Here is a 13,596-nt window from a genome sequence, read left to right on the forward strand (position 1 = left end):
AGGTTTCATCACTGTTAGAGAAAGAATTAAACTAGAATCACAGTTTGATCCCATCGTTAGTTCATGTTAAGCTGTTAAAATGCATTAAAAGTGCTGAGTCAGACGACAAGAATGAGCAGACAGAGAGCTTAAAAAGGCATCTTCAAGACTTCAGCAAAGTGTCTGAATATTATCAGTGCTTTACGATGCGTGTTGTCATCGACATGTTAACCCCATCAGTACCGTTCTGGAGGTGGGCGGAGCCGACGGGCTGGTGAGCGACATGATCTCCTGGATGGCGAGGCGGAGCTTCAGGCGGTGCAGCGGGTTGCTGATGCCGATCTCTCTCTGGATCTCCGTGTCCGACAGCGCCGACATGATGGCGCCGCTCTTCACGTTGGCGCGGCACGCGGCCACGTACCAGGCCGGCATGCCCACCCACAGCTGGGGGGGGGGGGGGGGGGGGTAAGAAACAAGAGACAGCGCCGTAAGTTCACCTGGAGGACGAACGCTGAGAAACCTGTTTACTGGTTCGAATGTGGTGCAACGGATCGGATCGACACAAAGGAAAATAAAGGAGCAAATATAACTTCTAGATCTCTGATCACGTTTTGTTTCGCTGCCGATACTAATTATTGATCGTTGATGATCCGTATTAACAGATACAGATCAGTTTTTGTTGGTCTACAAGGATCCAGACTTTCTATTTTCACCTCAGTCCCAAAAATCATTTCAACACTTTGAAGTCTGTAAACCATGAAAAGTTCTAAGTGTTATACTTTTACTTTGTTTTAGTAATTTATAGAGTTGTTTGCATTAAAAACAAACAATTTAAACCAAAGGAAATAAAAGATTGTATTTTTATTGATAAACAAATCTCATCATTATTAGTATTAATGATGAAACATCTCCTTCAAACTGCTGGATTTATTCTAGTTTATCACGTTAGCGGTGCTGCTAACGTTACTAGCTCTTCTCCTGGTGATTTAAACACGGATCAGTTGTTTACAAGTTAGCATCATCAGGGATGGGCGAATAGAAAAGATGTCCCGATCGCATACTTTTTACTGAATATCGATAACGATCGTCAGTAAAAGATCTATTGAGTCCGTGTCGTACCTCCAACCAAACCACGACCGTCGGTCCGTCCCACTGGGCGAATGGCAGGCCCTGCATGCGAGCCTCCTCCAGTAACTCATGCCTGAGACACAAAAGAAATATTAAAGCCAATATACAAAATACACACACACACAAAGCCATCATAAAAACCCAATATGCACTCCATCAAATCCACCTTTGGAACAGAGAAGCACACAACCCCAGAGACATCACCGACATGCATCTTCAGAACGGAGAGCAGGAGTTTGAGAGAAGACAAAAGCAGTTGAAACCCAGAAAGACTCAAACACACACACACACACATCTGGAAAACCATTGTCAGGGCCTCTCCAGGTTTAACCAGATGGGTCTTCAGCTGGGCCTCTGGGGAGGCGACTGGATTCAGGACAGAGTCTACGTGGAGGAGCACGACAGTACGGATGCATTCCTCTACGACTGGAAGGACATCACATGCAGAGAGGGAGCGTTCTACTCTGTACGTCCAGTTCATGCACTCTCATGTTCAGCAGAGAATGATCCTCTCTAAACACAGCAACAGGCCCTAACCGATGCTACGAGATGGAGAGAGAGGTTGCGCTTGCACCACTAGATGGAGCCGTGTGCCACACATCAAACATTAAGAACCAACACAGCCTCTGATTGGCCGATCTGCCAACAAAAGATTGAGGAAACTCTCATCAGTCTTGGATTACGGTGACATTTTAAACACGTGGATGCTTCAGCTGAGACTCTGAAGATGAACTACTGGTGATGACGACGTCGCAGGTGACGTCTGTTTTTAGTGAGCTTAGAAAACCTGCAAAACAATCTAAAAGCTTTTTATTCTTACGGCAATTTAAATTCTCTTATTTCACCTCCAGTGGATCTCGGTTTAGTTCATTCGTTTGGCTTTGATTGTTAATTACAATTCTCAATCTTTCCCAGAGTAGCAACTTCATGCACCAACAGGAAAACTGAGAGGAAAATAAACACACACACACACACACACTCCTGTTAGTTAGGCTCCTCTGTGGAGAGCAAGGTAAAGAGCAGCACGGAAAAGCCATCAGGCAGTCAGAGGGACGAGCTGTTGGGGGTCCTCGGAGTTACTGGCGAGGTCAACGTGAAGCCAAGAGAGGGAAGAAGATAAAAAGGCAAAAAGCAACGTGAACCAACTTACCCCGTCTTTGGACTACACATGGAATGAGAAGGGGATGATACAAAAAGAAGAAGAGGAAGAAGAGGGAGGTTGACAAAACAATAAAAAGAGAAAGAATGAACTCATTTAAGAGCTGCATGGGAGCAACAAACAAAACGTTTATCGAGGGGACGTAAAAAACAGCTGTGGGAGATAACTGTGATGGAAGTGGAGGCGCTGCGTGAGCGTGAGGCGGTGGCAGCGGGTGAGAATGTGAACACTGAACACCGGTGAGGACCACGGGACTCACGGTCTGGAGCAACGGATCAGCAGCTAAATAAAGGAGCAACTAGAACGTCTACAGATGACCGATCAGGATTCTGTTTTGTTTGTTTTTCATCGCCGTCAAAAACTGTAAACGTCATTGTTTTACTTCGTTATTGTCATCTATAGTTATTATTTGTATAAAAACACACAATACGAATGATTAGGAAATAACAGACTTTCTATTGATAAAAACAATTCTTGTAATTAGTATTTTTAATGATTTATTATAATTATGTTTTTCATCTATATATGAAGCCAGTAAACCATCAAAAGCTCTACATTGATTAAATAAATAAAGTATAATAATGTGTTTAGAGCTCGTGTTAGAAGTCAAACAGCCCATAATTCATCTCTAATATCAGTTTTATATTCATATTAAAACATCTCCTTCAAACTACTGGATTTATTTTACAGACTACATGTGAACACATCATGATAACGTTATGATGTACCTTCAGCCAGTACTCATGTTCACCGAGCAGAGCCTGAAGGCATCATGTCGTCACTGAAGTGAACCTCCGTGCGTTAGCCGTTAGCTCCGACGCTGCTAACGTTAAAAAGCTCTCCTGCTACATTTAAACACGGATTTGTTGCTCACAATGCGACATCATCTCGGATCAACGCTGATCTGCCGGTCGCATATTTCTAATATAACGACCAGAAGTAAAACTGTATTTAACTGTGTAATCAATCTGCTACGGTCCGTTCCACCAACAGCATCCTGCAGAGTGAGGTTACATCATGTTTATAGTTATTCTCAGTCTACATAAGCTGTGGAACACTTACTTCTTCTGCAGCTTCCTGTTCTTCTCTGCGGGGCCTCCCAGGGTTCCCATCCCTACGCCATCCTTAGGAGAGCTCTCTGCCTCAGGAGTACCAGCTGGGAATAGAAAACACACACCTTGATCTGAGATCTGACGGGGGCGGGGCTACATTTACATAAACATGTGTTCTGTAGCGAAATCAGAACCCCTGCTGGTGTCTCACCTTGGCCGGGCGAGTCCTTGCCGGGGACGCTGGGTCGGCCCTTCTCCTTCTTCCCAAAGAGGCGTCCAATGGAGGACTTGATGCTCTTCTTCTTGGCCGCTTTGTTGAGGGAGTCCTGGCTGCTGTTACTGCTGCTGGGGTTACTCCCCTGGCCGTCCTGCAGGCCGGCCAGGCTGTGGGACCAAAAGAAGGGGGGGAAGTGAGGAGAACCGCAGAATAGAACCCATGAAGACATATCGATAAATATAAAATAAAGCGCCTTACCCTCGAATGTCTCTGATGTCCTCGTGGCTGGCGGTGTGCCCCGCCTCCCTGTTCAGGCGCATGGAGCGCGGCGTGGTGGGGGGGGACGTCTCACACCGGATGGTGGCCTTGTCGTCCTGAGCGGACTGCGTTACGGCGGGAAAAAGAGACGCATGTTAAGAGAGCCGCTGAGCAGAAAGCTGCTTCATTTTGAACGCACCGAGCGGCTTCACTCCCCGTGGTCAATGCACACACGTATATATTATATACACACACACTATATATACTGACACCGGGTAGTTGACTGTAAATACTACACGATAGCAGGAACATAAGCTTTAGTGTTGCTCATTGGCTGAAACTAACTGACCCACGACCTCCTCACCAGCTTCACCTAATGTTGGATTTAAAATGTTTTCTGTGTTCTATGTTATCTATACTTTTTAGGGACATATTATAAATAAAAATGTAGAATTGAAATACTGTCAGGGTGACTTCCTATGCATCTCCAATGATGCATCATTAGGTCAGATATATGTAAACTCTTATGCATCACTTCGGGGCTTTTTAATCTTTAATTGTGCGGTTAATGCAGTTTGTTTTTTTGAGTTCAGCCTTCCTGTAATAAGTCTATAATATCACATTTAAACCCAGTAAAGCACCATTATTTTATCCTACAGCCGTTAATCAGAATAAAATCATGAATTCTGTTATATTTAAATCTAGAGTCCTGGCTTTCACATTTAAGTTTTGACTATTTTCCACCAGATTTGAGAGTTTCTAATGTTACAGAAAATAATTAAGTTTTTGTGTTTTATTTTGACACTGACATTATGTAATGTCATGGAATTTAAAGGGTTAAAGGGAGTGTTGAGAGGAGTCTAGGTTTGCACTGGATGAGATGAAGAAGCTGAACACTGAGGATCACTACAGCAGCTCTCTAGTTTACCTTCCTGCGGTGCTTCCGCAGGTCACTAGGCTGAAGCGTGGCAGAAGAAAGAGAGAGAGGAGAAAAAAAAAGCAGTTAGTGAGACGCACAACAGACCGGCGGCGGATCAAAGCCATGCACACACACACACACGCACACACGCACACACACACACACAGGGAGACCAAGAGAAATCGTCAGTTATAATTGTGCAGCAAAGACGTGCAGTTCTTTGAAAAACGAAGTCTGCAGGAGACACTGCAAAAGCACCACGCTGAAGGTCGGGACGGGTGCAGCCTGGCTCTGAAGCTGATGAAGGAGATCAGAGGGGAGGAAGAGGAGTCAAGGCCTCGAAGGAAACCACTTTGAGTAACTCGAGGTATCCGAGCAGCGAGCGGGCGACTTCTGATGAAAGCTTTGTTTATACGCACACGGACGTGAACAAACAAAAGGAACTGTGAAGAATCAAAAAGACAACATTCGGCTGTAAAGTAGATTCGGCTGTAAACAGACCTCCTGTTTCTGAGCTCGCTATAGTTTTGCTGTAACGTGATATAAGTGTGACACCTGGATTTATGAAGCCGAAGATGCTCTCGTCATATTTTCCACTGAGCACCTAAAAAGGGAGGAGGAGGAGGAGGAGGAGGGTCCCCCCCCCCTGCATTCCTCACCGGCCTGGCATTAGCAGAGCAAATAAACCATCAGCGTCCCACATTTCTATGCTCGTTTTCTTTTTGCCCCCAGGAGGAAAAATAGCTAATCAGTCATTTCCTCTCCTCTTGTGACGCACTGAGGCCGGAGCAGGGAAGCGATCAGAGAGATATAAAGAGGAAACAGGAAGAGGGAATTCATTTTATCACCACAAATGTTCCTTTCCTTCTTATTCCAGGACATTTCCACTGGTTTCACTGATGCTTTGGACACAGATATTCCATGTTTTTAATCTTCACTATGTCGAGGCCGACGGTCGTTTCTCATGAACTCAAAGCAGTGCTCCTTTCTTCTCCCCGTAAATCTCCCAAACACTGAACCAATGCAGCTCTGCTTGGACTCGAGTTCATTCTTTCAACCGCAAGATCACAAATTCCTGAAAGGACTGACTGATGAGGAACAGCAGCTCCGGCGTCAACGGGAAAGAACCAACGAGAACTAAACTTTCCGCCCACAGCTCCACTGTTACGTCTTCAAACGTCTGGATGCAAACAGAGGTATTTCATAATGCAGGCTGCTCAGTTACCGGTGTTCCTAATGTCTTTGTATTGTACACAGACTGTACTGCAGGCCTCGGAGGGACAAACAGCAGATCAAACCAACGTGACCCTTAAAAAAGCAACGGAGCACCAGAGGTAACTCAGCTCACCGGGTGTTTCCTCTCCCGTTTCTGAACCGAGACAATGCTTTAGTTCTGCGCGTGTTCGTCATGAAAGGGAACTCCCTTTGAGCACATGTTCTTTGTCAATATATCTAAATATCCTGTGATGAACCATCATCTTTTTTTCTGATCACACGTGATCTGAAGCCATTTAAAGACGCTTAATAAGCTCATAGAAAGGAAAATTTGACCTCGTCAAATGTGCAATCACAAGTTATTCTGGGAGCAAAGTGATGCGTTTAGCACACAGTAAAAGGGGAAAGGTGTCCTGTGTGTATTTAAAGAAATCAGAAGAGAACGAGGCCGACTGCACCCACCCGGCTGTGGAGAGAGATCTGCAGTTACCTGAAAGTAGGGCGCATAGCTAGAGGCGTGAGGGGGGGCGCTGAAGCCAGTCGCACCATAAGGCCGGTAAGTGACTGTCTGCTGGGAGAGGGAGCTCTGGATGACGGAGGGGTCATAGCTATAGTGCTACGAGCGAGGGGGCAGTTACACACACACACATGGTTACACACTCAATACACACATGTTAGTACAGTAACCACACCGGTGAGAGGAGACGGCATGAACGCACAAGGAAGAACCTTAAAACTACAAATAAAACACCGTCATAAATACGACTTCCTGGACTTATGTCACGACAGAAACCAACACAGAATGAAGTTAAACGAGCTGTTTCAGTGCCGTCGCACGGGACACACGGAAGCTTTACCAGGGTCATGACGCCCATGCGGTCCAGTTCTCTGTTGGGGCTGCGGGGGACGCGCCTGGGCGTGGAGTGCCCGGAGCCCGGAGGAGAGCCGCCCAGCGAGGAGCCCGGACACAGCGACGGGTTGATGGAGCTCATGGAGCGGAAACGTCCTCCCAGGCTCTCGCCGCTGCCCACCCGGCACTCGATCTCCTCCGCCCGGATGGCCGTGTTCTCCTTCTCCTCCTGGATCATTCTGTGACGACCGAGGAGGGACGACAGGGTAGTTAAGTTTCACCCTCTGAACCACCAAAAAAAAGCATGTTTTCTTTAAACAATCGCCAAAACTACACCGTTTATATCACAGCCAGAAGCTGTAAGAAACTGATTGTTGTCAGATTTTTATCCTTCCGACGGTCCTTGAACACATCATGTGTGACGAACGCTTCCATCACAAAAAGCAACAGAGAGGGGAGAGGAGAGGAGAGGCTGGAACTTGTTTAACACGTTGTATATATAGATTCCATTGTTTTCCAATTTTTCTAAAAGCAATAAATTGCGTTTTATTTATTTTGACTGATGTCATTGTAACTGTGTTGTTCTGCACTAAAGACATGTTCTAGTTCTCTCTACTTCTAGGTTCTGCTTCTATAGAGGAGCAGGACTTTAGATTACAGTGAAGATCGAGACCACAGAGAGGAACGTGTGACAGAACGAGCTTGGTGTCGAGGGGCTTGACAACCTGCAGACATGTTGATAGAAAAGACACCGTTTACGTGAAGCGCGGTTTTGGTGTGCCGGTACCTTATTTCATTGTTGATGGCGTCCAGCTGCTCCTGCAGCATTAAGGCGAGCGTCTGCGCGTCCGCCTGGCCACCAGGGGACAGCATGTCCACCGAGCTGAACATGGTCTCTCGATCGTCCTCCAGGTCCGAGGCGTCCATGTCGCTCTCGAAGGCCTGGGCCACGTTGGCCAGCACGTTGGCCTGCTGCATGCGCTCCCACTCCTGCTCGTTCAGGGTCTGCACCTGGATTCATTCACGCAGGCGGGAAACAGGGAAGTGGGAGAGGAATGGAGGTAGAGATACCAAGAGGGAATCAGATATTGAAGGCAGAAAAAGGATGAAAGAGACGGGGAAAGAGAGCAGGATATGAGAGGGAAGCGGACGTTAGCTGGTTTAACTGAGTATTTGTCATGAATGCACCACACAAGTAACTTCCACTGTTTTCTCCACCACACTGACTTACATGTCGCTGAAGTCCAGAGTGGAAGCAAACAAGAGAGAAACGGAGAAGAAGAAAATCATCAGAAAGAAATCAAACATTAGACAGAAACAGGTGGAGGAAGGAAAACAGCACAAAGAGAGCATGTTCCAGTAAATCACGTCACAAAGAGGGAAAGATCTCAAGAAAACCTTTCAAGTTATAAAACAGCTAATAGGAATTTACCTCGTCCGTGTTTATGCTGCGTAAACGGTTCAATGTGTTAACAAGAGAAGTAAATGACAGAGCCGTAGGGCTGTGACAAATAGGTGTGAAGCTTCAAAGCTTTGTTCATTAAATCAACACTTGAATGCTGCTCCGCTGGTTTCTATTTACAGGTTCATTGTGTTTTAAAGCCGCTATTTCAGGTTTAGAACAAAGAAACCAGAATAACCTCCTCACGGTTTAATGGATCCACCAACCAGTTTACATCCATGTCGGTCCAACATGTCATCACCAACAGGAGAGAGGAGGAGAGAGGAAGAGGAGGAGAGATCACCTCATCATCTTATTCTTGAGTTATGGCCAAATATGAGTTTTGTGACGTCATCAGTGCATCTTTAAGAGGACGTTAATCTTCAACCAAAGAAAGTCTTAGTGAGCTCATCGATGGGTTGATTTAAAACTGATATTCTCCTCAAAGAATCACATTAAAGCAACACTTTAAATACCACAGATGTGCTCACAAGTCTGTTAAATGACTTCAAAAGTATAATTATTCAAATTGAGGATTTCTTTCTTTCTTACGGTGATGACGGACATTTGGCACAGCCCTACTGATCTGCTGTAAGCTGCTGCTGCATCCCTTTAACGTAAGAAGAGGAAATAGAAATCTCAGAATTCACTGAGCTCACCTTGGACGGCTCGTCCCGGAGCGCCGCCGTGCGCCCCTTCTGAGGCCGCCTCAGCACCAGAGCGCTGCCGTAGTGGTCCGAGTTACTGTCCATCATGGAGGAAGCAGACACGGGGTACCTGAAATCCGGAGTGCTGCCCAGCTGAGACCGTCTGTGGGGAAGAAAAGAATCATACCAACCAATCAGAAAAGAGTCCGAGTCTAGAGGGTGAAACCCTGAACTCCACACCTCGACGCCGGGCTTACCCGTGTAGTAAGGAGTTACTCCGGCTCCTCCCCTGCTCGCTCTCTGCCCTCATGGTCTCAATCTGGATCAGGAGCTGCTCCTGTAGGAGGACACATCAAACAATAAGGACGCGTTATAAGAAGCCACAGATTGGGGATGTCCCTGTTGAGCTGAGAGTGTATTTTAAAGATTTTAAACTTCTTGTATTGCTGCTTAAAAAAGACTATTTGTTTACATACAAGAAGAATAAAGACATGTGGATTATTTTCTTAATTAAATGTCTTTCTAAGCTAATACTTTGAACAACCCCTCACCTTCTCATGGTGAGACTCCTCAATCAACTTCTTGGTGTGCTCCAGTTCTCTGATGAGGCCATTCTGAGAAGAGGCAGAAGAAAAAGCTAAAGCTAAAGCTGCTAACCACGTAGTACGAGGACGATAAGTATTCATCAGGGCAAAGGATGCAGTGTCCTTTAGCTCGTCTGCCTCCGTCAATCACCACCACCACCACCACCACCACACCGGTGTCTCCGTCACCTTGTCCTCCAGAGCAGACATCCGCTCTTTGAGGTGAAGCTGGAGTCTCTCGTTGGACTCCGAGAGGAGCTTGTCGACCGTCTCCGACAGACGCTTGTTGTGCTCCTCGTTCATCTTTTCTCGCTGCCGCGCCTGAACGAACAGAAAAGACCCGATTGATGAATTTAAAAAGGTTCACGTTCAGACCGTCTCAGTGTAGTGAGGGGGCAGGTTTCTCCCTCCTCTTCCTCACCCTGAGCAGTTCCTGGTTCTTCTCCTCCAGCTGAGCCTCCAGCTGCTTCAGCCTCTCCTCCACGTTGCCGTGTCGTTCCTCTGCCTGAAATTCAACGACGATAAAAGAAAAACCTTCACGTCTCAGTATTATAAATCCTCTCAGCGCCTACGTTAACATGCACATTAATAATTCACAATATAACAATGATACGAGTCATATAAACTATATGTTTGGTTTGGATATGGCGTTTGATGTGCCGATATTAATAAGGTTTTAGGAGCATTCTTCAGACACGTCTAGAGCGCATTTCATAATATGCGTCGAATATCATTTTGGGGGTTTTCTTGCCCGTTTACGGTCAGCTGTGTGCGTCCAACCAGCCAATAGTTTGCGAGGGTGGAGCAGAGAGACTGCCCCGAAAGAAGAAGAGAAACGCGCCCTATTTTAAACGTTTTTGATACGCACCTACGCTCAAATATCACAACGCCAACCTTTTCAAGAAGCTGGTTGAACGTAAGAGGGGAGGCCGTGTCGAGCAAGTCCCAAAACCTTTGAACAGACTATTAGGACGGCTGCATGTAGAAGGGAATGTTCATCTTCATCAGTCACGTAAACAGCCGAGTAGGAATATTGTCTTCTTCTTAATTGGGGCAAACAGTCATTTGTATGAACAAAATATCATGGTTTATTATGGAATAAGACCTAATTCAGAATATCCAAACATAATATGCTGTTGACATGACTCATATCAAATGTAAGATACTGTTAAATTCTGAATACTAGTAGAATATAAGTGTGCATGTACACGTGGTCAGTGTCTCTAGTGCTAGGCTCTGATCTGAACTGGTTGCTCCTACATCCTGGAGAAGGACCTCGCTGAGAAGAAAGAATTTTTGAAATTTTTGAAAGAACACATTTCTGACTCGCTGAGTAGAAAGAAGGCCAAAAGTTGGCCCCGTTTGAGGTTTAAGTCAAGGTCAAGTCCTTCTGAAGGAGGAGGGGGGGGGGGGGGGCACCAACATCGACAGCCTGGGAAGCAAACTTCTACATGTGCTACCTTAAGAGCTGAACTTAAAATTAGGCTATGTTGGAAACTATGACCAGTAACAAACAGGTATCGCTCTATTGGACCAGTTTCTCCTCAAGTCCTTGAGCAAACCAGCGTCCACTTCCTGTTTGTGTTAGACAGCAAACATTAGGAGGAGCTTGTTGTTTGAGAAGAAAAAAGGTTCCAGCATGACGCAGCGATCGACACAGCTCACCAGCACATGAAGCACAAAGCTTTCTGATAGATTGTCACTGCACTTCACCAGGCACTCGTGTAACGGAGGAACTGGAACTGGAGCTATACTAGCATTAGCACTATCTGAAGGAACATTTGTTTCTTCTGTGGTTCTGGACATGCGAGTAGTTTGTTTGTGTTGGCCTGGTGAAGTTCAGTAAGAGAAGAAAGGGGCTCCGCTATCCAGGAGGTCTAGGTCTGTGAGGGGAGCTGGTCTACCTTCTTCTGAGTCTTAGCGCCTTTAGAGCCACATGGAACGCACTAAAAGGTTTGACAAGGAGGCGGCAAGGACGCCATGAAGACAGAAAGAAAGGACAAAGAGGAGAAAACAGTTTAATGTACATTCACTGATTTAAATGGAGTGAGAGAAATGGACAGAAAGCTGCCGGTTTCAACAGTGGAACAAGAACTTAATGACGGTTCGTTTCTGAGATTGATGATAAAAACATGCAGACAAACAGATGACGTATTGTGTCAGAGGAGGAACAATACAATGAGGGATGTCACGTTAGACTTCAGAAGACGGACCGAGCGACTGATGGAGTAATGAGAGGGTGGAGAAAAGAACGGAGGATCTACGTTGAAATTAAACATACCAAGAGACGTCTGACTGTCTCTATAGAACAACGATGTGACTTAAAGGGATAGTTTGGACGTATTTTACATAATAAAATGTAAAGTTTTGACATGAGGGAACAATAGTTTGGATTGTTATGCGTTTGCATGTGCAAAGGGACAAATAAGTGTCTAATTAAATCCATAAAGAAAGGAACTGCAGCAGGGACAGAGAGTACGTGATTTAAAACATGTGAAAGGAGGCGGCTGCTTCCTGACGAACTCTGAAACTAAAACACTCAAGATGACAATAAGAATGATTGTTGGATTTCAGAGATGTACTGTGAGCCTCTTCTATTACAAATAAGGAGCGAAGTCGTTCAGCAGCAGCATGCGAGACAAAGACTCAAACTATAAATGGATAAAAACATAAAATCTCTAAAAATAGCAACGTAAACAAAAGGCTTCCTCGGCAGCTCCTGGTTGCTGAGATGTCAAAGTAAAAATAATCTTGTTAATTCATTCTCATTTCCAGGAGACGTGTCAAGGGAGGATTCTAACAAAGGTGTGGGACTTTTCAGAGGTCTCTTTTTGATAAAGTATTTCATAGTTTAAAATGAAGTAACGGTTGAGAGGTGCTGGTACCTTGGTGAGGGCGGCCACCCTCTGAGCCAGCTCTGCCTCCACCTCCGGCAGAGTCTCCGCCTTGCGGATGGTCTGCTGCAGCTTCTGCTCCGCCAGCTCCAGCTTCTCCTGGAGCTGCCGGTTTCTGTCCTCCGTCTACAAGAGAAGAAGCAACAACACAAAGTTAACCGTCGTTAGCGAGCGCGTCCAAGACGCCGTGCTACTTCCTGGACTCTGGATTTTCGAGGGAGACGGAGAGAGAGAGACAGAGAGACAGAGACAGAGAGAGAGACAGCGAGACACAAAGAGAGAGAGAGAGAGACAGAGAGAGACAGCGAGAGAGAGAGAGAGAGAGACAGAGAGAGAGAGAGAGAGAGAGAGAGGGAGAGGGAGAGAGAGAGAGAGAGGGAGAAGGGATGGGTGAGGGATGGGTGAGGTCAGGAAGTGAGCATTCATAAGGACACAAAGATGGATAAAAAGCCAGAAGAAAAGAGGAGAGAGACGTCTCCATCTCAGTGAGTACATAAAGAGTCTGTGAGGCTTCTTATTCAGCTGTGAATACAGCAGGAAGTCATCAGCCAAAGAACAAACTGCAGGAGATTCCTGTCTGAGACTCAAACACCCAGAAATCACCACACGCCTCGTCAACTCAGTCACATTACAATGCGAGGATGTTTTGTGGCTGTGATGAGATTACAGATATTAATTGATGCAAAAATGTGGAACGTATATTAAAATATTAGCATGTTTCCAGCCTCTCCTCTCCTCTCCTCTCCTCTCTCCCAACCAGGACTGAAATCTTTAGGTATGCTGCAGGCTTTCATGACCTGTGACCCATCATTACAGCTTGTAGTCCAGTATCATGGACCCACCTGTCTGTAGAGTGAGTCCTTGTTGGCCACTTCGTTCTCCAGCTTGTCGTTGAGGTCGTGGACCGAGGTGGCCTCCCGCTGAGCGGCCAGGTAGCGCTTCTCCAGCGTGGTGATCCGCTCCTCCATGTCCTCCTTCTGAGCCATCGACTGAACACACAAACATCTGGTCTTCAGGTTTATACTTCAAGTACATTCACTTGATTATATACTTACATACTTTTACTGAAGGAAGAGTTTGAATGCAGAACTTTGACTGTGGTGTTTATATGCAAGAGGTCTTCTTCCACCACAGGTATTAATCAATGACACGGACTCAGTCCCTGTTATCATCAGTGAGTCAGACATATACGTGTGTGTATATAAATATATATGTATGTATGTATGTATGTATGTATGCATGCATGTATGTAT

At 45.7% G+C, this 13,596-nt stretch overlaps 1 protein-coding gene across 17 annotated transcripts in view; it reads right to left on the reverse strand.

Moving 5' to 3' along the window:
* The window catches only part of ppfia1 (PTPRF interacting protein alpha 1), a 38,390-nt gene that overhangs the window by 7,868 nt on the left and 16,926 nt on the right, over positions 1-13,596 (reverse strand). For 7 of the 17 annotated variants that reach the window (XM_079157816.1, XM_079157815.1, XM_079157813.1 and 4 more), the window contains exons 8-22: positions 13,186-13,332; positions 12,335-12,469; positions 11,354-11,395; positions 9,871-9,954; positions 9,639-9,770; positions 9,417-9,479; positions 9,123-9,202; positions 8,878-9,028; positions 7,565-7,788; positions 6,785-7,016; positions 3,794-3,918; positions 3,530-3,702; positions 3,329-3,422; positions 1,099-1,180; positions 223-423 (exon numbers count right to left, since the gene is read on the reverse strand). In XM_079157816.1, coding sequence (XP_079013942.1) covers positions 223-423; positions 1,099-1,180; positions 3,329-3,422; positions 3,530-3,702; positions 3,794-3,918; positions 6,785-7,016; positions 7,565-7,788; positions 8,878-9,028; positions 9,123-9,202; positions 9,417-9,479; positions 9,639-9,770; positions 9,871-9,954; positions 11,354-11,395; positions 12,335-12,469; positions 13,186-13,332 — 1,965 coding nt within the window. Of the gene's footprint in view, positions 1-222; positions 424-1,098; positions 1,181-2,257; positions 2,270-3,328; positions 3,423-3,529; positions 3,703-3,793; positions 3,919-6,784; positions 7,017-7,564; positions 7,789-8,877; positions 9,029-9,122; positions 9,203-9,416; positions 9,480-9,638; positions 9,771-9,870; positions 9,955-11,353; positions 11,396-12,334; positions 12,470-13,185; positions 13,333-13,596 lie in introns of all 17 variants that reach the window. The other 10 variants (XM_079157823.1, XM_079157824.1, XM_079157811.1 and 7 more) reach the window with 3 other exon arrangements.

Source organism: Pholis gunnellus, assembly GCF_910591455.1.
Source record: "Pholis gunnellus genome assembly, chromosome: 1".
Taxonomy (NCBI): Eukaryota; Metazoa; Chordata; class Actinopteri; order Perciformes; family Pholidae; genus Pholis; species Pholis gunnellus.